The sequence below is a fragment of the Mus caroli genome, unplaced genomic scaffold (genome assembly GCF_978045245.1).
Source record: "Mus caroli unplaced genomic scaffold, Mus_caroli_1 scaffold_20, whole genome shotgun sequence".
In the NCBI taxonomy this organism is placed as follows: Eukaryota; Metazoa; Chordata; class Mammalia; order Rodentia; family Muridae; genus Mus; species Mus caroli.
Genome location: NW_028227275.1, coordinates 55,312,901 through 55,336,308, shown reverse-complemented (window position 1 = coordinate 55,336,308; position 23,408 = coordinate 55,312,901). Strand labels below are relative to the sequence as shown.

Here is a 23,408-nt window from a genome sequence, read left to right as displayed (position 1 = left end):
TCTCGGCCAGGCGGGCGGCGGGGCATCCCCGGGCTGGCCCCGCCCCGGGCTGGCCCCGCCCCTACGGCCTCCGAGTCTTGGCGCTGCCCCTGCCTGCCCGCTCGCCTCGCCCCGCCCCACCCCGCGCCGCTCCGCGCCGGCTCCGCAGCTTGCGCCCGCCGGCGGGTCCGGCGCCGGGCCATGGCGCTGTTGCGAGACGTGTCGCTGCAGGATCCGCGGGACCGCTTCGAGCTGCTACAGCGTGTGGGGGCCGGGACCTATGGCGATGTTTACAAGGTGCGCTCCGCGGGGCTGCGGGACGGGCGGGAGCGCAGGAGGAGGGTGCATCTTCAGGTCCCGCCGCGGGAACCCCGGCCCCGCCCCCTCCTCACCCCGCTTCTTGCCCTGCACCCCTAGGCCCGTGACACCGTCACGTCCGAACTGGCCGCGGTGAAGATCGTCAAGCTAGACCCAGGTGTGGGCCCGGGTGGGGCCTCTGTGCTCCTGGGAGGCGGGCGCGTGAGCTGGCGGGGGCGGAGAGTTAACATTTTCTAGACCCCCGTGAAGCCGATCCCAGGAGAAACTAAGGTTTGGCACCTGCTCGACAAGGAGAGAAATACTCTGTGCTCATTTTGCACATAGGGACAGAGTCTAGGCTATTCGTGTGCCCCCCCCCCCATAATGCCTTGTGCTCCCCAGGGGACGACATCAGCTCTCTTCAGCAGGAAATCACCATCCTTCGTGAATGCCGCCACCCCAATGTCGTGGCCTACATCGGCAGCTACCTCAGGTGAGGTTGTTTATCTTCTTACCCTCTTGTGCCTTGCATTGTGCCACCCCAGCTCTCTGTCTCCCCAGGAATGACCGATTGTGGATCTGTATGGAGTTCTGTGGAGGAGGGTCACTGCAGGAGATTTACCACGGTGAGATCCAGACTCCATGGACATGGCCTTTCCCGATCCCAACATAGGGGTAGGAAGGCATCCTTCTGGCTGCACTTGGACTCCTCTTAGCTTCTGACTGGCTGTGTGACCTTGAGAGAAATACTATCCTCCTCTGGGCTCAGTTTCCCAGCCTGAGTCTGGAAGAAATGTGGCTAACATCACTTTGCTGTAGTGGTGCCTGATGCTCCCCACTCTGCAGGGTGGGTAGGGAGGGTCAGCATATCCCTCGGGCTCTTTCTCTTCAGCCCCCATTCTGTATGTTTCAGCCACTGGGCCCCTAGAAGAACGGCAGATTGCCTATGTTTGCCGGGAGGCACTGAAGGTACGGGGCTCATAGGCAGCACCCATTTTGGAATCCTCAGGAGTGTGGGCCCAACACATCTGGCCAGTGGGAGATTGGGACCTTGGGATGGGCTGACTCAGGGGATGGAGGTCCTAGCGGGAGGGGGCCCCCAGTTCTGTTGCCGGAAGCAGCCTATTTCCCTCTTGGCTCAGTCACTTCCTGTTTGGGGAGAGGGGTGGAGGAAGCAATGTGGGTGGGGGGCCCCAGTCCCAAGGAGGGGCTCAGAAGAGATAATTAGTGCAAAGTAGCTGTCCTCAGAGGCTTCTGTTTGTCTCCAGGGGCTCCACCACCTGCATTCTCAGGGGAAAATTCACCGAGACATTAAGGTAGGGGGTCAGCCAAGGGCATGATTCAAATGAGGAAGCCACCAGGCACCTGACACAATCCTTTCTGTGTGTTCCCCCAACAGGGTGCCAACCTTCTGCTCACTCTGCAGGGTGATGTCAAGCTGGGTCAGTACCCGGGGGACACCTTGTGGTTGAGGGTTCAGCAGGGGCTCAGGGACCATAGAACTGAGTGCTGGAGATCCCAGTCACTTTACTGTTGGAGCCTCAGTGAAGATGTAGCATTATTGCCTGCCAGTAGTTGGCTGTATGAGATTGGCTGGGGAGGGATCTGACATGGGATTGTTTTTAGAGATGGAAGGGTGGGGACCCCTCTCAGAAGAGGGGCCTGGCCTGGCTTGGTACAGTTGTGGCCGGACCCAAGCCCTACCTGGTATAGCCTGGGCCCTGGGGTGGGAGGTAAGTGAAGCCCTGGGTCTGGTGAGAGTTCTTTCCTGCAGCGGACTTTGGAGTGTCAGGCGAGCTGACAGCATCTGTGGCCAAAAGACGGTCTTTCATTGGCACGCCATACTGGTGAGATGGTGCCCTGGCAATAGGGGTGGTGGGCACAAGGAGGGCATCTGGCCATCTCGTATGTGACCCTGATTCTAGGATGGCGCCAGAGGTTGCCGCTGTGGAACGCAAGGGTGGCTACAATGAGCTATGTGACGTCTGGGCCCTGGGCATCACTGCCATTGAGTTGGGCGAGCTGCAACCGCCGCTGTTCCACCTGCACCCCATGAGGTCAGCCTTGCACTTACCTCTTGCCTGCCTCTTGCCCTGCTGACCCTTGACCCATGAGTTCACATCCTCCCTAGGGCCTTGATGCTCATGTCGAAAAGCAACTTCCAGCCACCCAAGCTAAGAGATAAGACGCGTTGGTGAGGCCTCGCCCACAGCTGAGATACCTTTTTCCAGCCTAGTCCCACGGGGTAGAGGCTTTTGCCAAAGATTGACCTTGCTTTCCACTGTAGGTGGGCCGGGAGGGAAGGAAGGGCTGGTGGCTTGTGATGGAGGTTCTCCTGTGGCGCAACCACAGCACTGCCCAAGTTGCTGTTCCTTTGGCAGCCGGCGGGGGCAGCCGACAGCTGCTTCTTTGCAGAGCTTAACCTGGGTTGGGTGGGTGGGTGGGGCTTTTGTACCCACCAGGACCCAGAATTTCCACCACTTCCTCAAGCTGGCCCTAACCAAGAACCCCAAGAAGAGGCCTACAGCAGAGAGGCTTCTGCAGGTGGGAGGCAGGGGGTGAGCCTGGGGACTTGAGAGTCAAAGACAAGGCCCGGAGGGCAGGGAGCGACTTCATCACCCCTTGCTCCTCCTCCAGCACCCATTCACGACCCAGCATCTCCCTCCAGCCCTCCTCACCCAGCTCCTGGACAAGGCCAGTGACCCCCACCTGGGAACCCTCTCCCCTGAAGACAGTGAACTAGAGGTAAAGGGGGTGCTGGGAGCCGGGTCAGCCTGGCCTGGTGGGAAGGTGGTATAAATGAGAATTGTGACCTGTGGAATTCTGGCAGAGCTGCTCTCTAGTCAAGCCCACTGCACATCCTCGGGCCCAAGCCAGCCATGACTGTGACCAAGCAGTCCTCCTTTCTGTGTGGCCTTTGGCAAGTGTCTTGATGTTTCTGTGCCAGTTTTCCCATCTGTGGAAAGGAAGGCTGTTGTATTTCATTGTAATCTTAGAGGGCTGTCAGGAAAACAGGACACCTGATGGGTGTCAAGACCTGGAAGAACTCCTGGCAAGAGGTGAGTGATGGGTGCAAGTCTGTCGTCATTTGTGTTCTTTCTTAGACCCATGACATGTTTCCAGATACCATCCATTCCCGCAGCCATCATGGCCCGGCTGAGAGGACCCCCTCCGAGATCCAGTGTAGGTCTTCTGATAGGACTAAATGCACCCATGGATCTGGTGTTATTTGGGGGGGTCCATTCTGAGACTTGGACCCCCTTAAATCTAATATAATACACCGGTTCCCTAGTTCACCAAGTGAAATTCGGTGCTCCTCGCCGGAAGGAGACAGATCCTCTCAGTGAACCGGTGAGGCACTGGCTATGTGTGTGTAGAGGGGATTTCGGGGAAGGGAGGGTTGGGTGTGCAGATGCAGGTGGAATATCCCCAATCACAGCCAGTCTGAAGCAGTGGTTGCCTGTGTCTTCTGGGGACTCCCCCTGAGCTTGTGTCACCTGGGGTCCTGGGCTAGAGGATCCCCTCCGCCATTGTCCTTTAGACAGTACTGGGATGTGGAAGGCTGGCCACACCCTTTTGAAACCTAGGTTTCACAGGACTAAGGGCTCCCCTCTTGGCCATATTCCTCAGTGTGCCTGTCACAGGACCACATCACCTCTTCTCCTCTTACTGTTTGTCACTACTTCCTTTCCCCGCTCCCACAGCGCCCATCCCTTTGCCCTGCTGACTGCTGTCTCCCTCCAGCTCCCTCTCTTGCCTTTTCTCTCTTATTTTTGTTGTTTTGTCTTTCACTGTCTTTGCCTGTTGCAGAGTACTTTCTGTCTGGGTTGCTCTGCTCTCTCCTGCGCACTCTCTTTGCTGATGTGAACAGGATATTCTCACTTGCTCTTACTGGGCTTGAACTCATCCTGTAGTGTAGGCCTGCCTTGAATTCCAGGTCCTTCCTGCCTCTCCCTGTCCATCTCCTGAAACACCTCTCTTTTTTGTCTCACCTCTCTTCTGGTGTCTCTGCCTCGGACTACTCCAGTGGGAGGAGGAATGGACGCTCCTGGGAAAAGAGGAACTGAGTGGGTGAGTGAGTGAGGTTGGGGAAGCGGAGGGGCAGGCTGGGTCTTACGGAAGACTAACCACTGACCCCTTCCTCTGGCCCAGGAGCCTGCTGCAGTCAGTCCAGGAGGCCCTGGAGGAAAGGTGAGGGACCCACACCTGGGGTGAAGAGGGGCCTCCAGGCCTGGGGGACAGTCCCCTCTCACACCCCATCATGCCATGTGCTGTGTCCCTGTAGGAGCCTGACTATCCGGCCAGCCTTAGAACTCCAGGTGTGGATTGGAAGAGGGTAGAGCTGGGAAGTCACCCGTGTGCCTACAGTGCTGTGGGGCAGAAGTGCATCACGGGACACCTGCTGATGACCAGGCTGCTTCTGATCCTCTTGACAGGAGCTGGACTCCCCGGATGATGCTATTGGAACCATCAAACGGGCCCCATTTTCGGGGCTGCCCCACACTGAGTCAGCATCTGGTGACAATGCCCAGTCCTGCTCCCCAGGTGAGGCCCAGGGCTGGCAGGCCACAGGGAATTCTGGGGTAGGGCTGGGGCTTGGAGTCACTATGGTCTGTGCATACAGGTACCCTGTCAGCACCTCCAGCTGGCCCTGGCAGCCCTGCATTGCTGCCTACCGCCTGGGCTACTCTGAAGCAACGGGAGGATCGTGAGGTGGGAGGACAGCAGAAGGGTGGGGGTGGGGCTGCAGGGTGCCACCTAGGCCCTGACTCCTTCCCTCCCTCACACACAGCGGTCATCCTGCCATGGGCTTCCTCCCACCCCCAAGGTGCACGTAAGTGGTCACTGGCTGTCCCTAGGGCCTGCTGTCCTGGCACTGCCACTGGGTCCCTCGCCAGCTAATCACTTCCTCCCCAGATGGGTGCCTGCTTCTCCAAGGTCTTCAATGGCTGCCCCCTGCAGATCCATGCTGCTGTCACTTGGGTTCACCCTGTGACTCGAGGTAGGTCAGGGGTAGAGCAGAAGCAGTAACTTAGGACACCCTTAGCTTGGGCTGGAACATGTGGCAGCCTCTGACCTTATGCCCATGCCTGCAGACCAGTTCCTGGTGGTAGGGGCTGAGGAGGGCATCTACACCCTCAACCTGCACGAACTGCACGAGGATACTATGGAGAAGGTGAGGCTTGTTGGCTGTTGGGGACAGAGGCACAGGATGCTGCCTGCTGACCACCTGTCCACTGTCTCTGGTCCCAGCTCATCTCCCAGCGCTGCTCCTGGCTCTACTGTGTGAACAATGTGTTGCTGTCACTCTCAGGTAGGAGGCGTCGGGTGCAGAGGCAGCCAGGGCAGCATTCCCCAAACTTCCTCTGAGCCCTATGTGGTCTTCCTCTTCCGCTTCAGGGAAATCCACACACATCTGGGCGCATGACCTCCCGGGCCTGTTTGAGCAGCGAAGACTGCAGCACCAGGCACCCCTCTCCATCCCTACCAACCGCATCACTCAGCGCATCATCCCCAGGTCAGCAGGTATGGGGTACAAAGGAGGTCAGAATAGTGCCTGCGGGATGGGACTCCACCCACTCCTGAGACTGCCAGGGTCTTAGCTAATCACATAGGCACTTCCCGTCTCTGAAGCTGTTTCCTCCTGGTCGGTAGTTGGTGGCCTCCCCTCCTGTCCACCTGGCTTGTTGAAAAGCACAAAAGGATGTGAACATGAATGTGTTCTGTGGACAGCGGAGATGGTGGGCTTCATCCTGTAGTTCAGCGGGCCAGGGCTGGGCCTGGCAATGTGTCCAGAGAAACCCTGCTTTGGAGAAAGGAAGGACATTCATGGCAGACTGCTTGGTTCAGGGTAGGGTAGGGGTACATCTGGAGAGAGTGCTCTGAAAGCCAGGAGGCAGAGACAGCATTAGAGGGTGCATTCCAAGGTTCTAGGGGAGGGGAGAGTGAGTGCAGGTGAGACCAAAACAGCAAGGCCTGGAGAGCCTGTGGGCTTCAGCCTGAGGGTGGAGAGGCAGCCGCACAGGTGGCTGAACCCCTCCTCCGTTGCCTGGGACTTGGCCTCTGTCTGGTGTACAGCGGTGCTCTCAGCGTTTCAGAGGATCTTACTGTGTACTGTCAATGTGCTTCCTTCCATTGATGGTTCAGCTCACTGTCTAAGGGCTGGCGTGCTGGCTCATGCTGGACATCCCAGCACTAGGGAGAATGAGGCAGGAGAACCTCAAATTTGAGGCCAGGCTGGGCTACATAGAAGAAGATACTTCGTCTCAAAAACAAAACCCAGGCCGGGCGTGGTGGCACACGCCTTTAATCCCAGCACTCGGGAGGCAGAGGCAGGCCGATTTCTGAGTTCGAGGCCAGCCTGGTCTACAAAGTGAGCTCTAGGACAGCCAGGGCTATACAGAGAAACCCTGTCTCGAAAAACAAAACAAAAAAAAAAACCCAAAAAAACAAAACCAAAACCCAGCTGGGTATGGTGTTTCATGCCTGTAATCTCAGTACATGGCAGGTAGGGGCAGGAGAATCAGGAATTCGTGGTCATCCTTGCCCATTGAGTTTGAGGCCCAGCCTGGGCTATGTGAGTTTCTGTCTCTGAAAACAGAATATACTGGCCATAGGAAGAGCTACAGTAGGACTGGTATTTGGGGAGCCGAATGGTCAGGTCTGGAGAGCAGTGCCGAGGGGCCAGTGCAGGAGCTAAGTAGCCCAGCACTGACACGCGGTGCTAGGTTGCAGCTATTTAGGAGGTAATTATGCAGCGGGTGTGTATGTGTGTGTGTATGTGTGTGTGTGTGTGTGTGTAAAGGAGGTAGATGGTAGACCTAGAAAAATGAGGCTCTTTGGCAGTGATGGCTCAGAGCAAACACCATGGAGAAGAGCGGGCTGAGGAAGAGGATTTTAAATGGCTGTTTTGAAAGCCTTCAGTGAGAAAGTGCTAGTGAGGTGAGGTGGCTTGCCTAGCATGTATGAGGCTCTGGGTTTAGTCCCCAGCACTGTAGAAATAACTAGGACTTAGAGGAGTGTGGGGCTGGCCAGATGGCTCAGTGGTGAAAAGAGCCAGTCAGCTGCTGCAGGCTATTCGCTGGCTTCCACGCGTGCACCTTGACATGTATACACGCACTTGTATACAATGAAAAAAGTTGTACGGGAGGCAGAGGCAGGCGGATTTCTAAGTTTGAGGCCAGCCTGGTCTACAGAGTGAGTTCCAGGACAGCCAGGGCTACACAGAGAAACCCTGTCTCCAAAAACCAAAAAAAAAAAAAAAAAAAAAAATTGTAAAAATCACTTTATGTGCATTGGTGTGAGGGTCCAGGTCAGATCCTCTGGGACTGGAGTGACAGACAGTTGTGAGATGACATGTAGGTGCTGGGAATTGAACCCAGGTCCTCTGAAAGGGCAGCCAGTGCTCTTATCCACTAAGCCTTTCTCCAGCCCCAATAAATGTAATTTTCCAAAGAAGCTAGAAATCTGTAGGGAAGGCTCAGGAGAAGAGACAACAGGCTAGCACAAGGGTCCTTAGGACAGATGCAAGTCTGGCTCCTCAGAGAGGCCGCAGGTGAGGTGTGATTGGCACTGAGGTCTTCATGGGCTCTCTGCTGCAGGTGAGGACTAAGCCCCTGATGAGGGAGGATGTTGCGGTGGTAGGTGGCCAACAGTGGGGCTGTGGGCTGCGGGCTGCGGGCTGCAGTAAGAGTGAAGGAAGTGAGAAATGGTCTGGTTCTCCTTCTGTTCTACAAGTGGAGCCAGCAGGGTTTCCTGGTGATGATTGAGAGAGAAAGGGAGTGGAGGCTGAGGGCAAAGCTTTTGACCTAGGTTGAAGGAAGGATGGAGCTGTCACCAGCTGTGAGGGACGTAGGAGTCTGCGCTTAAATTGGTTTTGCCACATTAAGTAAATTAAATGCCTGTCATCTCAGCATTCAGGCAGTTGAGGCTGGAGGATTACTGGAAGTTTGATGCTATAGTATGAGACCCATCTGAAAAGTCACATTTCAAAAGATGCCGATTCTCTGAGTGGGACCTTCTTAGTCCAGCTGAGAGCGCTGAGTGCCCAGAGCGTGGGCCAGGAAGCAGCTCTAACATTAGTATGACCTGGTTCATGGGGCCAGCAGCACTCAGGAGAATGGAGGACAGCCTTATCTACAGAGCGCACACCAAGCCTGTATTGGTGCACTGTGCCCTCTGGGCTTCCTGAGCCTCTGTTCTGACCCATAGCCTTTTGGCAGAGGGCTTGCCAGACTTTGAACGTGAAGAAGAGGAAATCATGGAATTTTTCTTTCAGAGGAAACACCAGATGCAAAAGTATCAGCACCAGAATGCCCGAGGCGAGGCGAGGCCAGATGCTAGCTGGGGATAGAGTGGGAGGAAGAAGGAGGGCAGAGGGCAGCACGGGAGGTGGGGCAGACACCGGCTTCCTCCCGGGGCTCGTTCTGGCAGGGGCACAGATAGGACCTGAGTCGCTGGAAGGAGGAGATTGCAGTGTTAACAGCCCAGTTCCTCAGATGAAGAGAGAGGCTCGAGTGGTCAGTCCCCTGAGGGCATGGGGGACTCCCCATAAAACAGCCATCCACCTGCCTCACAGGATCAGAGCCCCACCTAGGTGCATAAGGCAGGCCATTTGCTGTTTGAAGTCTTTCCAGCTCCCAGGGCCTGTTTGTCGGTCTTTGAAATGGACTGAGCATCCTCAAGCTGGGACCTGCCTCAGCTTCTGGTCTCCACACTGTCTGCCAGTGAGCAGACAGGTCGAGAGGTTGGGTGACTTGTTAAAACTACACAGAACCTAGAGTGGTGGCTTTTACCAGGAACCCTAGCACATGGGAGACTATGGTAGGAGGACTGCTACAAACCCCAGGCTAACCTGGGCTACAGAGGAAGACTCTGTGTCAAAACTACATGAGGGCAGGTGCAGCAGCTTAGCTTCTCAGGAAACGGTGCTTGCTGCCAAGCCTGAAGGCCTGAGTTCAATCTCAGGGACCCACGTGATGGAAGGGGGACCAGCTCCGACAAGCTGTCTTCTGAGTCTTTACATGTGTGACATGATGTGTATCTTCACAGTCAACCAGTCGGTATAAAGAAATGCTTTATTTACAATTGTTTTAAATTTAGTATCATTAGGAGGAGGAATTTTTGTTTGTTCAAGACAGGGTCTCTCTGTATAGCCCTGGCTGTCCTAGAGCTCACTATGTAGACCAGGCTGACCTTAAACTCACAGAGATCCTCCTGACTCCCACCCAAGTGCTGGATTAAAGGCATTATTGGGGGTGGGTGGTGGGTGATGACCCATCTGCCACAGTATACAAGTGGATGTCAGAAGGTACCGTACAGGAGTGATTTTCCTGGATATACCGCACAGATCCCAGGAATTGAGTTCAGGTTGTAAGTCTGGTGGTAGTAGATAGCTGTACCTAAGGAGCTATCTAGTCAGCCCAAGAAAAGGTAAAAAAGAATAAAGAAAAAAGGTGTGTGGTGGTGCTGGATCTGGTGGCTCAGGCTTCTAAGGTCAGCGCCTGGGAGGATTCAGCATGATCAGAAGTTTGAGAGCAGCTTGGATTACATGAACCTTGCTTTTCTCCAAAAACTTAAACACAGAAGTGGACGAGAAGGACGGCTCAGTGGTTAGGAGCCATCCCTCCTCCCTTCCTACTCTTCCAGAGGCCCTGGGTTCCGTTTCCGACATCCACTGGCTAACTCAGACACCTTTATCCTCAGTTAGGGAATCTGGTGCAGTCTCACCACCTTTGCAGGCATAAAATCAGTGCACATAGCCGGGCGTGGTGGTGCACGCCTTTAATCCCAGCACTCGGGAGGCAGAGGCAGGTGGATTTCTGAGGTCGAGGCCAGCCTGGTCTACAGAGTGAGTTCCAGGACAGCCAGGGCTATACAGAGAAACCCTGTCTCGAAAAACCAAAAAAAAAAAAAAAAAAAAAATCAGTGCACATTACATACATGCATACACATACATGCGTGCATGCATGCAAGCAAACAGTCAAATACACAAAAATAAACTTTAAAAAGTGAAACCCAAAAGAAAAGAACAACCTCCCCCCACCCCCCATGAGTGCCCAGGCTGAGGAGCCCAAGATGCCCACAGAGCCTCAGTCCCTTACAGCTCTTGTAGGCAGGCACACTGCTGGGCCTCCCTGAGTCTAGGGTCTCATCCATAAAGCCAGGAAAATGACAGTGACTACCTCACAGGGTTCAGTGGGTGCCTTGCCCATGGATGGCTCCCAGAACATATGCTGATCTTGACCCCTACAGACGCTTTGCCCTGTCCACCAAGATTCCTGACACCAAAGGCTGCTTGCAGTGTCGTGTGGGTAAGAGCTGACTGTATGGGGCTGGGAGAGGTGCTGTGAGGCTGAGCCCTTGCCCACCACCTCCTTCCTCCTCCCTGCAGTTCGAAACCCCTATACCGGCAGTACCTTCCTGCTGGCCGCCCTGCCTGCCAGTCTGCTTCTGCTGCAGTGGTATGAGCCACTGCAGAAATTCCTGCTGCTGAAGGTAAGAGACCAGAGGACCCTCAGGAGGGAGGCAGGAAGCTGCAGAAGAAACAGCCAAGCCTCTCTGCTGTCCCCCAGAACTTTTCCAGTCCCTTGCCCAGCCCGGCGGGGATGCTGGAGCCGCTGGTGCTGGATGGGAAGGAGCTGCCACAGGTGTGTGTGGGCGCCGAGGGACCCGAGGGACCTGGCTGCCGAGTCCTGTTCCATGTCTTGCCCCTGGAAGCTGGCCTGACTCCAGACATCCTCATCCCTCCTGGTGAGCAGCAGAGCTGCAGGAGGGGATGCTTGAGAGGTCAGAGGGGGGCTAGAGGCACTTCAGTCCTGCCTCTTTCATCTGGCTTCCATGAAAGATTTCATGGGCTAGCCTGGGCACAGTGACACAGGCCTGTGATCCCTTTTTTGAGGCTGAAGCAGGAGGATGGCATGAACCCACGAATAGATGCTAGCCTCGGTAACATAACAAGCCAAAGCTTAAAAAAAAAAAGTGGTGCTATGAGCACTCAGCAGGCTGAGGCAGGAAGATCCTGAGTTTGAGGTCAGTCTAGGCTATATAGAGTTCAGTGGCAGGGGGCTGGAGAGAGATGGTTCAGTGGTTAAAAGCACTGATTGCTTTTCCAGAGGTCTTGAGTTCGATCCCCAGCAACCAGATGATGGCTTACAACCATCTGTAATGGGCCCAATCTGATGCCCTCTTCTGGTGTGTCTGAGGACAACAATAGTGTACGCACATACATAAAATAAACAAATCTTAGAAAAAGCTGGGCAGTGGTGGCCCACACCTTTATTCCCAGCACTTGGGAGGCAGAGGCAGGCAGATTTCTGAGTTCAAGGCCAGCCTGGTCTACAAAGTGAGTTCCAGGACAGCCTGGGCTACACAGAGAAACCCTGTCTCGAAAAAACTTAAAACAAAAAAATCTTTAAAATGTATGTGTGTGACTGCTTTGCCTCCATGTATGTATCCATACCATGGGCATGCCTTGGAGGTCAGAAGAGGGTGACATGGGGTTACAAGTGCTTGTGAGCTGTATGTGCATGCTGGGAAGTGAACTTGTCTTTTCGAAGAGCCACCAATGATGCCCTTACCCAATGAGCATCTCTCCAGCCCCTTCAGTCTTAATTCTTACAATGGCCCTGTAAAATAGGTAGTAACTCATATCTGAGTTACCAAAGAGGGAAATGAAGTGCAGAGAGGGGAGTGCCTTGTGTCAGCCCCTCGGCAACGGAATCTTACCACCTGGTTTGTCTGACCCTGGACCTTTTGCGGGCTCTTACAGGACCCTGCAACCCGTCCCTGGATCCCAGTAGGCCCAAGGGCAAGTCCCTGTGTATGATCCCATGAGGCTGGTGTGAGGTGAAATACACTGTTGGTTTAGGACTGGCTGTAGCATGCCCCCTCAGTCCTTGGAATGCTAGAGTGGACTGGCTCAGCAAGCCGGGCCTTGCCTTCCTTCTCTGTCCACAGAGGGGATCCCAGGTTCTGCACAGCAGGTGATCCAGGTGGACAGGGACACAGTCCTGGTCAGCTTCGAACGTGAGTGCCTCAGGATCAGGAATGGAGGGCAGTGGAGAAAGTGGTGGTGAGGCAGGCTTTATGGGTGGGCCGTCTCAGCAGAGAGCCGGGTGTACCCCACTCACAAGATCTCTCCTTGTGCAGGCTGTGTGAGAATTGTTAACCTGCAGGGGGAACCCACGGCTGCACTTGCCCCTGAACTAACCTTTGACTTCACTATTGAGACTGTGGGTGAGTGAGCCACATGTGGACATAGTGGTATCCAGTCCAGAAGTATGTAACTGGGCTTAGAGCTTGGGGCTGACAGTGGGACCACTGTAGATTCCCTATTGCCTTTGGGGACCCAGCCTGGACACCCAGCACTAGTGAGGACCCCTGTGGGTTGGTCTGTGTCAGTTGGGGCTGAAGCAGCCACCATACATTGTGGCTAGAGTGAGGATATTTGTGGAGTGCAGGGATAGTGTAGGGCTAACAGCCCATTCTTCCAGTGTGTCTGCAGGATAGTGTGCTGGCGTTCTGGAGCCATGGCATGCAGGGCCGAAGCCTCGATACCAACGAGGTGAGTGGGGCTAGGGTCCTAACTGCCTCCATGAGCCCCTATTTAGAAAGGACTGTTGGGATGGTCTCAGGGTCCCTTGTCTTCCAGGTGACGCAGGAGATAACAGATGAGACCAGGATCTTCCGAGTGCTGGGGGCTCACAGGTATCTGAAATGTGCCTTCAATTTCAGACGCCGCCCCCAGGCTAGGCTTGGGATGGGCTTCCCTAGCTTTCCTGCTTTGCTCACTCTGTACCTCTTCCCCCACCAGGGACATCATCCTGGAAAGCATCCCAACTGATAACCCCGGGGCACACAGCAACCTCTACATCCTCACGGGTCACCAGAGCAGCTACTGAGCTATCTCCCTGATGGCGCCTAGGCCTCAGTTGCCACCTCCAGCCTCTGCTGGGGTTCCAGAGGGCAGACCTAATTCTGAGACATGTTTGGGGGCAGAGAGGGGAGGTAGCCCACCCACCTCAGCAATAACTGGACCAGAGGGAGCTGTGAGCACCTACCCTCCCTGGAGAGCGTCCCCAGTACAGGAGGCCCTGGGCAGGATAGACTGCCTGGCTGATCCATTCCACATTTTCACTTTTCCTTTCCATTCTTTCTGCCAAGAAGAGCCTGCCCCAGGTTCTATCCTGGGCAACATGTATTTAAGAGAGAATTATATTGGTATTAAAGCTGGTTGGTTTTATCCCACTAGTCTCTCTGAGGTAGAGGAGTTGAGCCCTCACCTTCTCTCCCTTCCTCTCTCCTTCATCTTTGTCTCCCTCTTTCCTGCAGGACATCTTTCTGTAAGTACTTGTTGGTCTCAGGTGTGCACCATAGAAGGGCCAGCCCACTAGTGCTCTGTGGCGTCTAGGCTCAGGTGACATAAGCCAGTGGTCTCTGCCCCAGCAGCCCTCTCTTGGCTGTGTCGATTGAGTCCTCTGCTGTAATCTGGCATCTTATGGACTCGTGCAGGGGAACTCTTAAGCAGAGACCTGTCCAGGGCAGCCTTGCCCCAAGTAGGATCTTGCTTGTGGTCTGTGGGATGCTGGCAGCTATGTCCATTTCTGAGACCTGCACCCTGCCCCGGCCCTGTCTACTCCAGTGTCCAGTGAACAGCCTGTAACCATACAGCGAAGCATCGCTTACACTGGAGAGAGGGATGTGAGTTCCTTTGCTGTTCAGTCACTCCACACCAAGATACAGCTTAGCACCCCGGAAACTCGCTGGCATCTTCTCCCTGTGGTTTATTCTTTGTATTGTCCTCCCTTAGTCCCCGTCCCTGTGGTTCCAGACACTGAAGGCCATCGAAGAATGGTGGGGCACACAGATAAGGCCCAGCCTGGGGTGGGTAAGGGGGCGTGTGGAGTAAAGGTCCAGCTCTGTCACCCTCTGACATTTAGAACAAATGTTGGCAGAAGGTGCCTGGCATGCTGGCTGCGAGTACTTGCCAGCTGAGTGAAGCAGTGGGTGGGTGAGGGTGGGTAGGTGACAGTTCATGTGAGCAGAATTGTGGGCCTTGTGGTTGTTACTGTCCTCTTGACTACTCTCTTCCAAAGCTCTGACTGGTTTCCAGTGACCAAGAGGTTAGCTTGACCAAAGTAGGAAGCCAGAGGAAGGAAAGGGACACAGTATTTGTCCTCAGGGAGACAGACCCAAGTCAACTGAGGGATCAGGGGAGATAGGGCTACAGAGTAAATACTAGCTTCCTATCTCCCCGATTTCTTGGGGGGATGCTGGCAGTAGGGGGTGAGAGGTGTTCTCCACCCAGTTCACAACACTTGATCCCAGGTACCCTGAGAGAACTGGTCCTCAGACTTTAGAGAGTGGCTGCAGACAGTGACACCTGGTGGCAGGAGCCCATCAGAAAAGGTTTAGGGGTATAGTGTGCCAAAGTGAGGAGCCTGTGAAAGACAAGATCCACTGATGTTTGCTCCCACAAAGGTGGGTGCCACAAGCCAAAGACAGGGCAAGCCAGGAATATGCACTAAAAGACATAATTTTATTTATGTATTTGTAGCCTTTTTCAGATACAAAATAGACTCTAGGTTAGGCTATGGTGAATACCTGTGATCCCAGTACTCAGGAGGCAGAGGCAGGACTGCCTGTGAATTATAGTCCAGCCTGGTCTCCATAGTGAATTCCAGGCCAGCCAAGGTTATATGTAGGCAAGACTCTGCGTCAAAAATAAAACCTGCCTTCTCGTTTGTCCTCCAGTCCCTTCTAGAAGTATTTATGATATTTAAAGAATTTGACATATTTTTATTCACATGGAAGCATTCTATATATCCCTCTGGCTTTTTGAAAATACATTCTGGAGATCTTTATCAACCTGGATTTTTTTTTCTTGGTATAGCTAGTGTAGGGTTTTATGTGTTTAGGTGACTAATGTTAACTGAAAGATCTTTATTGATGGAACGTATTTCTACATTAATATCACAAACCACACTGCAATAAATAACTCCCGTGTCAGAGCCACTCTGTGTTTGTGAGGATCAATTCCTGGAAGTGGCATTGCTGGGTTGGCGTGGCTGTGTTTGCCAAAGTGAGGTGCAGACATACTCTGCGGATATTAGCTATGGGATGGGGCCTCCTTTTTGTTTCTGGGGATAAAGATACTTCAGCACTTATGGTGACTCAAACCTGTCACCCAGCACTTTAGACTCTGAGGCAGGATTTCCAGGCAGGGCTACATGCTGAGACCCTGTGTGAAGAAAGCAGAACAGAGAACATGGGTGGGTTTATTAGCATGTTCAACAAACAGGCCTGTGCCAGAAAGGAAAGCCCTGAAGTTGCAAAGGAGCCTACGGATTGAGAAAGTAACGTGGAACTCAGGGCAGGTACCACAGTCCTCAAGCTTTACTCAGGATGCGCCATTGCTAAAGCAGGGCTATTGAACAGTCAAGAAATGCTGAAGTCCTGTCTAGATCAGGTTAGCCTGTGGGCATGTCCTTAAAAAAGATTCAAAAAAAAAAAAAAACTTCAGCCCACTGTGAGTGGCACTGTTCCCTAGCAGGGGACCCTGGGGTGGAGAAGGCAATTCTTTCTCTGGTTTTGACTATTAATATAACTGGCTTCTTCAAGTTCCTGTCTGTTTCCTTTAAAGGATAGACTAGCTGGGCTGTGGTGGTGCACACCTTTAGTCCCAGCACTCGGGAGGCAGAGTCAGGTAGATCTCTGTGAGTTCTAGTCCAGCCTGGTCTACAGAGTGAGTTCCAGATCAGCCAGAGCTACATAGTGAGACTCTGTCTCAGAAAAACAAAACAGCTGGGCAGTGGTGGCACATACCTTTAATCCCAGCACTAGGTGTTGCGGCCTGCCCTCAGTCCACAACACGAACGGTTCAACTGAGAATGGCAGTTCGCTGAAAAGAGAGGAATCTAGACAGGGCGGAAGAAACAATGGAGCCAAGACAACAAACATTCTGATCAAGGCTCAATTTTACTATTTTCAGACACTCAGTTATAAAGGAAGGGGGAGGGAACCCAATATCCCGCCAAGTAACTCAGGGTCCAGTAGCAGGACGAACACGTGTGTGCCTCCAGGCGGCAAAGGCAGGTTCCAGCAGTAGGCGTGGCAGGACGAATGAGCCGGTAGCTCCACCCTTGAGCAAGCAGGTTCCAGGCTGGGGGAAGGGAGGCCACAACTAGGGAGGCAGAGGCAGGCGGATTTCTGAGTTCGAGGCCAGCCTGGGCTAGGAAGAGAAACCCTGTCTCAGAAAACAAAACAAAACAAAAAACAAACAGAAAAAAAAAAAAAAGGAAAAGACTTTTAGGGCTGGTGAGATGGCTCAGCAGTCAAGAGCACTGACTGCTCTTCCTGGCACAGGTCATGAGTTCAAATCCCAGCAACCACAAGGTGGCTCACAACCATCCGTAATGAGATCTGACGACCTTTTCTGGTCTATCTGAAGATGGCACAGTGTACTTAGGTATAATAATAAAATAAATCTTTAAAAAAAAAAAAAGGAAAGAGAGGAGGATCCATTTGAAATTTATAGTGGCTTGAAGCCAAGCTGGACAGGAGACCCTGTCTGGAAAAAAAAAAAGGAGGGGGGAGGGCAAGCTGGGCACAGTACATAGCCCTTAATTCCAGCACTAGGGAGGCAGAGGCAAGTAGATCTCTGGATCTCTGTGAGTTCCTGGTCAGCCTGGTCTATGCAGCAAGTTCTAGGCTAACCAGGACTACATAGTGTGTGTCTCAAACAAAAAGCCCTAAGAGGATTCTACCCGATAAGCAGGAGTCTCCCATGTGACCTGCAGGCAGAACCTTCTCTTACTACTTGTTTTCATTATGGCAGGATGTCCTATAGCCAGCATGGCTTTGACAGCTATCTCTTTGCTTCCACCTCCTAAGTGCTGCGATTACAGGCACGATTACAGGCATGTGCCACCAGTCCCACTCACCTTTTGTTATTTTTTTGTTGTACTACAGATAGGTCCTGGGGCCTATGCTTTTATCACAGAGCTGTCACCTTTTTCTATTTAAAAGGGGGCAGGGGAGTAGGGGCAGGCAGTGGTGGCGCATGCCTTTATTCCCAGCACTTGGGCAGCAGAGGCAGGTGGATTTCTGACTTCGGGGCCAGCCTGGTCTACAGAGTGAGTTCCAGGACAGCCAGGACTACACAGAGAAACCCTGTCTCGATGGAAAAAAAAAAAAAAAAAGGCGGGGTTGGGGGGGGGAGCTGTAGAAAGAGAGCTCAGTGGTCAAGAGCACTTGCTGATCTTGCTGAGGACCCTGGCTGGTTTGGTTCCCAGTACTTACATGGTGGCTCACAACTGTCTTATAATTTCAGTTCTAGGGGGTTCTGGTCAAAAAAGCTGTCTGCTGGTACCAGGCATGCACAGGGTACAAAGATGCATACATACACACCCAGGGGGAGTACTCATTCATACACACACACACACACATTTGGTTTATCTTTTTTTAAATGTACATTGGTGTTTTGTCTGTATGTTGGTGTGAGGGTATCAGAAGCTCTGGAACTGGACCTATAGATGGTTGTAAACTGCCATGTGGTTGCTGGGAGTTGAACCAAGGTCCTCTGGAAGAACAGCCAGAGCTCTTAACCACTGAGCCACCTTCCCCCTGGTTTTTCTTTTTATTATTTTATTTATTCATATTTGCCTTGTCAACATAAAGGTTTTTTTTGTTTTTTTTTTTTTTTTTCTGTGTAGTCCTGGAACTCACTCTGTAGACCAGACTGGCCTCAAACTCAGAAATCTGCCTGCCTCTGCCTCCCAAGTGCTGGGATTAAAGGCGTGTGTTCCACCATGCCCGGCTTAGTTTTTACTATTTTTTTTGTTTGTTTGTTTTGTTTTGTTTTTCGAGACAGGGTTTCTCTGTGTAGCTCTGGCTGTCCTGGAACTCACTTTGTAGACCAGGCTGGCCTCGAACTCAGAAATCCGCCTGCCTCTGCCTCCCCAGTGCTGGGATTAAAGGCGTGCGCCACCACGCCCGGCTTAGTTTTTACTATTTTTTTTTTAAAGATATATTTATTTATTTATTATATGTAAGTACACTGTAGCTGTCTTCAGACACTCCAGAAGAGGGCGCCAGATCTCGTTACGGATGGTTGTGAGCCACCATGTGGTTGCTGGGATTTGAACTCTGGACCTTTGGAAGAACAGTCGGGTGCTCTTACCCACTGAGCCATCTCACCAGCCCAGTTTTTACTATTTTTAATGATGTGTATATATCCACATGTAGCTATGTGCCCGTGAGTGCAGTGCCTGATGGGGCAGAAGTTACAGGCAGTTGTGGGCTACTTCTCATGGAAGCTGGGAACCAAACTCAGTCCTCTGCAAGAGCAATTCCTGTTCTGAGCTCCTGTGCCTTTCCCCAGTTTCCCACTCCACTTCCTGAGACAGGCCCCAGTCTGAACTCCAGTGCTGGGATCAGGGAACCTAGCCGCTCTCCTTGGTCTTTTTGCCATTTCCTGAATTAGTTTTTTCTTTTAGATGAGGCCTAACTATATAGTGTATAGCTTCAAACTCATAATTATCCTGCCTTGGTTTATGCCTTCTGAAGAGGATGATGCCAAGGACCAGCACTAGCTAGGTCTGGATTCTGAGAGGAGTGTTTGGAAGCAGTGCAACAGTTAAACTGTGGGTCCGAGCTGGCTGCCAAGTTCTGCTGAGATGGCTTTCCAGACTCTGTGTTCTTGTTTCTGTCTCTCTGTGTCTCTGTGTGTGTGTTCTGCTCTTTAGACAGTCTCCTCCCACCCACCCCCAAGCCCCCAATCTAAAAACCGTGGTTGCGACAGCTCTCTCTGGTAGTAAAAATTCTAAAAACTCTCTGGATAGCTCATGGGTTTTCTGAAGTCAGAAAAACTGCTATAAAAAAAATTCTTGGATTTTCTGACTAAGTCAGAAATCCTGTTAGAAAAATTCTAAAGTAACTCTTGGGTTTTCTGATCAAAATCAGAAAGCCTGAAAAAATGGTAAAAGAGCTATGATCATTCTTCAGACAGCCTTCTATGGATAGCTGCTAGGGAAACATTCTAAAAGACTGTGTCAGTAATTCTTGGGATTTCTGACCAAAAAATTCTGAAAGAGCTATGTTCGTGCTCCATGGATTTTTCCAAGCACAATCAGAAACCCTGTCAGAAACGCTGCTTTCACTCTCTCAAGATTTCCAGACACTTAGTTCTCACTAGAGAAAACATTCTAAAGAAGGACTGCTGTCACTTTCTGCTTGTTTAGGTCATGCAGACCAAAAATCCAATTTTTTATTTACATATTCAGTTCTTTATTCCAGATTATCATATGAACCAGCATTCTATAACCCAGGCTCCTTGATTCTTAGGAAAAGAATAACAAGTACATTTTTTCTTTTTTTTAAACATTGCAAAAGAATTCAGAGATCTGCCTGCCTTTGTAATTCTAGCTTTGTAAATCTTACCCTGAGAGTGCCATTCTGACCACACCTGGACCTAAACTATCTCTGTCCCAGGCTGACCCTGAGCTCAGGAAACTGCGTGCATTTGTAAGCCTAAACAGAAAACAAAACAAAACAAAACCCAAAAACTTAGCTGAGTGGGATCTCAGCTTTCGATCACCACTCTTTATTTCCTTAGTGTCTTTCTCACAAGCTGGCTCATAGTGCAGCTGCCTCTGTTCCTTTAGATCTGTGAAGCCCCTTATGCAATTCATATTGCATCCTTATATTTTTGCATAGTTGAGAAATTATATATTTTCAAACTCATGTTTTTAGAGTTCTTTTCCACAGCCTTAAGGGTGTCCTAAAGGTCCCAGCTTTTACCAATATGCTGAGACATTAGCCACACCTTCACCTCCCAGACTCATGCTGTTTCTGGTTATCATGGAGTTATTAATGTTGTTAGCAGAGAGGACATTCCTCAGAGGAATGTGAAAATATGTACATTATTATACAAACAAGTCTTAAGCCCACACCTGCTGGCCCTGTCCCAGGGCCAAAGCCACATCATTCTGTCCCTACCAGGGTGTCATTCTGTCCCTACCAGGGCGTCCTTCTGTCCTGACTCGGCAGGATGATTGTTTCATTGCCTGCTGTGCTGCAGAGTCAGTGCTCCACTGTAAACCCAGCAGCCATCACTGCTGCACATGGTAAAATGAAGACAGCACTGTCCTTCATCTGACACTGTTTCCAATGAGAAGGTACATGAAGTCTCTTGACCTAAACCCAGGGATAGATATGGGTGGATTAGAATATTATGCAAGACTTACAGCATTGTTATCCTGAATTTTGGAATTCTTACAATCACTGGGTAGGGTCTCATCATGTAGCTCTTGCTGGCCTGGAACTTGTTACACACACACCAGGCTGGCCTTGAATTCTGTCTGTGGAGTGCTGGAATTAAAACAGTGGCTTGTCATCAAATCCAACTTTATAATTACTTTTTCCCATAGATGATCTCATGAATTCTCAAGACTGGAGCTAAATCCCTAGTCTAAATATGTATCTAATATATTACAAAAGTATGTACACAGTGCTTACCTGCACCCATTAGCAAGCTGGGCTTTTCCTTCCTTAAGTAGTATTGTCAAGAGTGGTTTCGTCTCCATCAGTACTGCTGAAAGTTCTCTCAAGCCTTCTATCCTCTACTCACTTAAGACAAGTATGTTAGAGCAGGTCACCTCCCACTGATTGGGGTATGTGGTGCCATGGTCACTCTTCAGTGGATTTCATTATTTCTTATCCTTCTTCACTCATTAGTTCACCCAGCTCTGAACAATCACACAGTGTCATGTTGATCAGCCAACTCCCTTCACGGATTTGTGCACAAGTCCTAGGTTTTCTGCAAGTGTCTCATTGACTTCAGTTACCTCTCCTGACAGAGGAGAGTTCACTGGCAGCCTGCACACTTTCCAGAGCACCACACTCACCCCAAAGCACAGTGGGTCTGGTGTGCAGTCCTATCCCTGGATGGGCAGGAAGCCATGGTGGACAGGCTGTGGATGGACCATGGCCTAAGTGCTCCTTGACATTCCTAGTGTCATGATTGATCAAGGTTCCAAGAGTTTCCATGCTATGTCTCCACCATCACTTACTTTTTTATTGCTGTGAAGAGACACTGTGACCAAGGAAAGTTAGAGAAGAGAGAGCTTATTGCTTACAGTTCAGAGGCTGAGTCCATGGCAACCTTGGTGGGGAGCATGGCAGCAGGAAGCAGGCATGCTTCTGTCCTAGTAGCTGAGAATTTATACTGAATCAGCAGAGAGAGGGAGACAGACAGAGACTAGGCCCGGTGTGGGCTTTTGAAATCACCTGCAGTGATACACCTCCCCCAACAAAACCACGTCTCCAGATCCTTCCCAAATAGATCTACCAACTGGGGCTAAGCATTCAAAGACGTCTAAGGGGTCCACTCTCATTCAAACTACCACAGCCTGCTCTGGCCAGCTACATAATGGCTTTCAGTATTTGGGACTGAACTGAGGCCCTTGGCCATACTAAGCAAGTATTCTACTACTGTGGGGGTTTTGTTGTTGTTGTTAAATCTTTAGAGATTATTTTAATGTGTATCAGTGTCTTATCTACATGTATGTTTGTGCACCAGCTGTAAGAGCAGTGCCTGAGGTGTCCAGAACAGGGAGTCGTCATCCTCTGGAACAGAAGTGAGATGGTTGTTGGTTGGTGTGGAAGAGTATCCAGCACTCTTCACGGCTGAGCCGGTCCCTCCTCTGCTTAGTTTGACAGGCTTCTTGGTATTACAGTTGGCTTTTCTACTTTTACATGTCTGCTGATGTAATCTGGGAGTTACATGTGCTAGCTCTACCACTCAATTGTATTTTCTGCCCAGATACTTGCTCTTTCTCTGTTCTATGGCCATTTCCTCCCTACCTGTCATAGTCTGTTGACTTGAACCATCCCCCATACTTGAGTTTCTTATCTTTGTAGTCTCTTTCTTCCTAGATTACCCCAAACCTTCTGTTGTCTCCATGTCTACTTTTCTACATCATTTTAAAAGATTACTTATGTCATGTGTGTGGGTGTTTTGTCTGTGCACCATATGCATGCAGTGCCTGTGAGGCCAGAAGAGGGCTCTGATTCCCTGGGACTGAAGTTACAGATGGTTTGAGTCACCACGTGGGTTCTAGGAATCCAACCTGGGACTCTGGAAGAGTAGCCAGTGCCTGGTCTTATCTGCTAAGCCATTTCTCTAGCCACTCTAATTACATATTAAACATTGTTTCCCCTACTGGGTCTAAATAACCCCACTGTGAGAACCCTATCTATCCCCAGTTCTATTATGTTGTGCTAACCTGTTTCATTACTCTCATGTTTATTTCACGGGGAGGCATGTTTGACCTCAGACTCGTTTACAAGTTCCCTACCATTTTCATGGGTAATTTTAAGGTACCGGAAACAAATTTCCAACACATTGAGATTTCCCTGGAAGTGCACACTTTTAGACTTTTTTTTTTTTTTCGAGACAGGGTTTCTCTGTGTAGCTCTGGCTGTCCTGGAACTCACTTTGTAGACCAGGCTGGCCTCGAACTCAGAAATCCGCCTGCCTCTGCCTCCCAAGTGCTGGGATTAAAGGCGTGCGCCACCACGCCCAGCGCTAGACTAACTTTTGAAATGACTTTTTCTCCCCTCTCCCTCTAAGAAGGACTTGGAGCGCCTGACTTTTCCTTTACAAGAGTTAGGATTACAGTATGTGCCATTGAACCTGGATTTTTTGAGATATACTGTACCCCAGGTTAGCCCCAAACTCATGTCAGCTCTCCTGTCTCAGCCTTTCAAGTTCTCGGGTGACAGGCTACTTGGCTACCTTGTACCGGAATGAAATAAAGTCTTTAAACACACCCACCAACTACCCTATTTTAGAGCCATTCCGTAACACTATTTTTCAGAGAAAACAGGAAGTCTTTCTCTACTCTACCTGCAGCGTCGACATATCCAGTTCGTCAGCTCGAGCCCGCCCCTTCCCCGCGGTCCCTAGTTACCTCTAACACAATGACAAACGTCACTTAAGGCCCCTGTTCCGCCCCTCTGGGGAAGGGGGCGGGGAGCCCGCGTGCCCTCCCTACGCATGCGCACCCCTGCTCTCCGCCTTGGTTCCGGCTTCTCCTCCCGGCTTTCTCCATTCTCGAGCGGCTGGTTCC

At 51.4% G+C, this 23,408-nt stretch overlaps 1 protein-coding gene, 1 long non-coding RNA gene and 1 other non-coding gene across 3 annotated transcripts; 1 reads left to right on the top strand and 2 right to left on the bottom strand.

Moving 5' to 3' along the window:
• The first annotated feature begins 119 nt into the window (after positions 1-119).
• On the top strand, positions 120-15,291 carry Map4k2 (mitogen-activated protein kinase kinase kinase kinase 2). Its single transcript, XM_029472376.2, has 32 exons — positions 120-276; positions 397-454; positions 679-769; positions 838-902; positions 1,190-1,245; positions 1,545-1,592; positions 1,676-1,718; positions 2,051-2,123; positions 2,202-2,333; positions 2,408-2,470; positions 2,739-2,820; positions 2,914-3,021; positions 3,381-3,459; positions 3,569-3,627; positions 4,304-4,347; positions 4,429-4,467; positions 4,562-4,595; positions 4,713-4,821; positions 4,901-4,989; positions 5,069-5,110; positions 5,194-5,278; positions 5,373-5,452; positions 5,530-5,590; positions 5,677-5,794; positions 10,531-10,589; positions 10,670-10,773; positions 10,851-11,028; positions 12,235-12,303; positions 12,427-12,513; positions 12,771-12,841; positions 12,929-12,984; positions 13,091-15,291. Exons 1-32 carry the CDS (start codon positions 181-183, stop codon positions 13,176-13,178), a joined length of 2,466 nt encoding a protein of 821 aa, XP_029328236.1. The 5' UTR covers positions 120-180; the 3' UTR covers positions 13,179-15,291.
• A 944-nt stretch (positions 15,292-16,235) lies between these two features.
• LOC110285266 (uncharacterized) lies at positions 16,236-23,328 on the bottom strand. Its single transcript, XR_015046183.1, has 3 exons — positions 23,186-23,328; positions 20,523-20,646; positions 16,236-16,522 (listed from the first exon to the last, which is right to left on the bottom strand). It is a non-coding gene; the product is annotated as an uncharacterized LOC110285266 (long non-coding RNA).
• LOC115030039 (U7 small nuclear RNA) lies at positions 19,217-19,276 on the bottom strand. Its single transcript, XR_003835631.1, has one exon. It is a non-coding gene; the product is annotated as a U7 small nuclear RNA (small nuclear RNA).
• Positions 23,329-23,408: the final 80 nt, after the last annotated feature.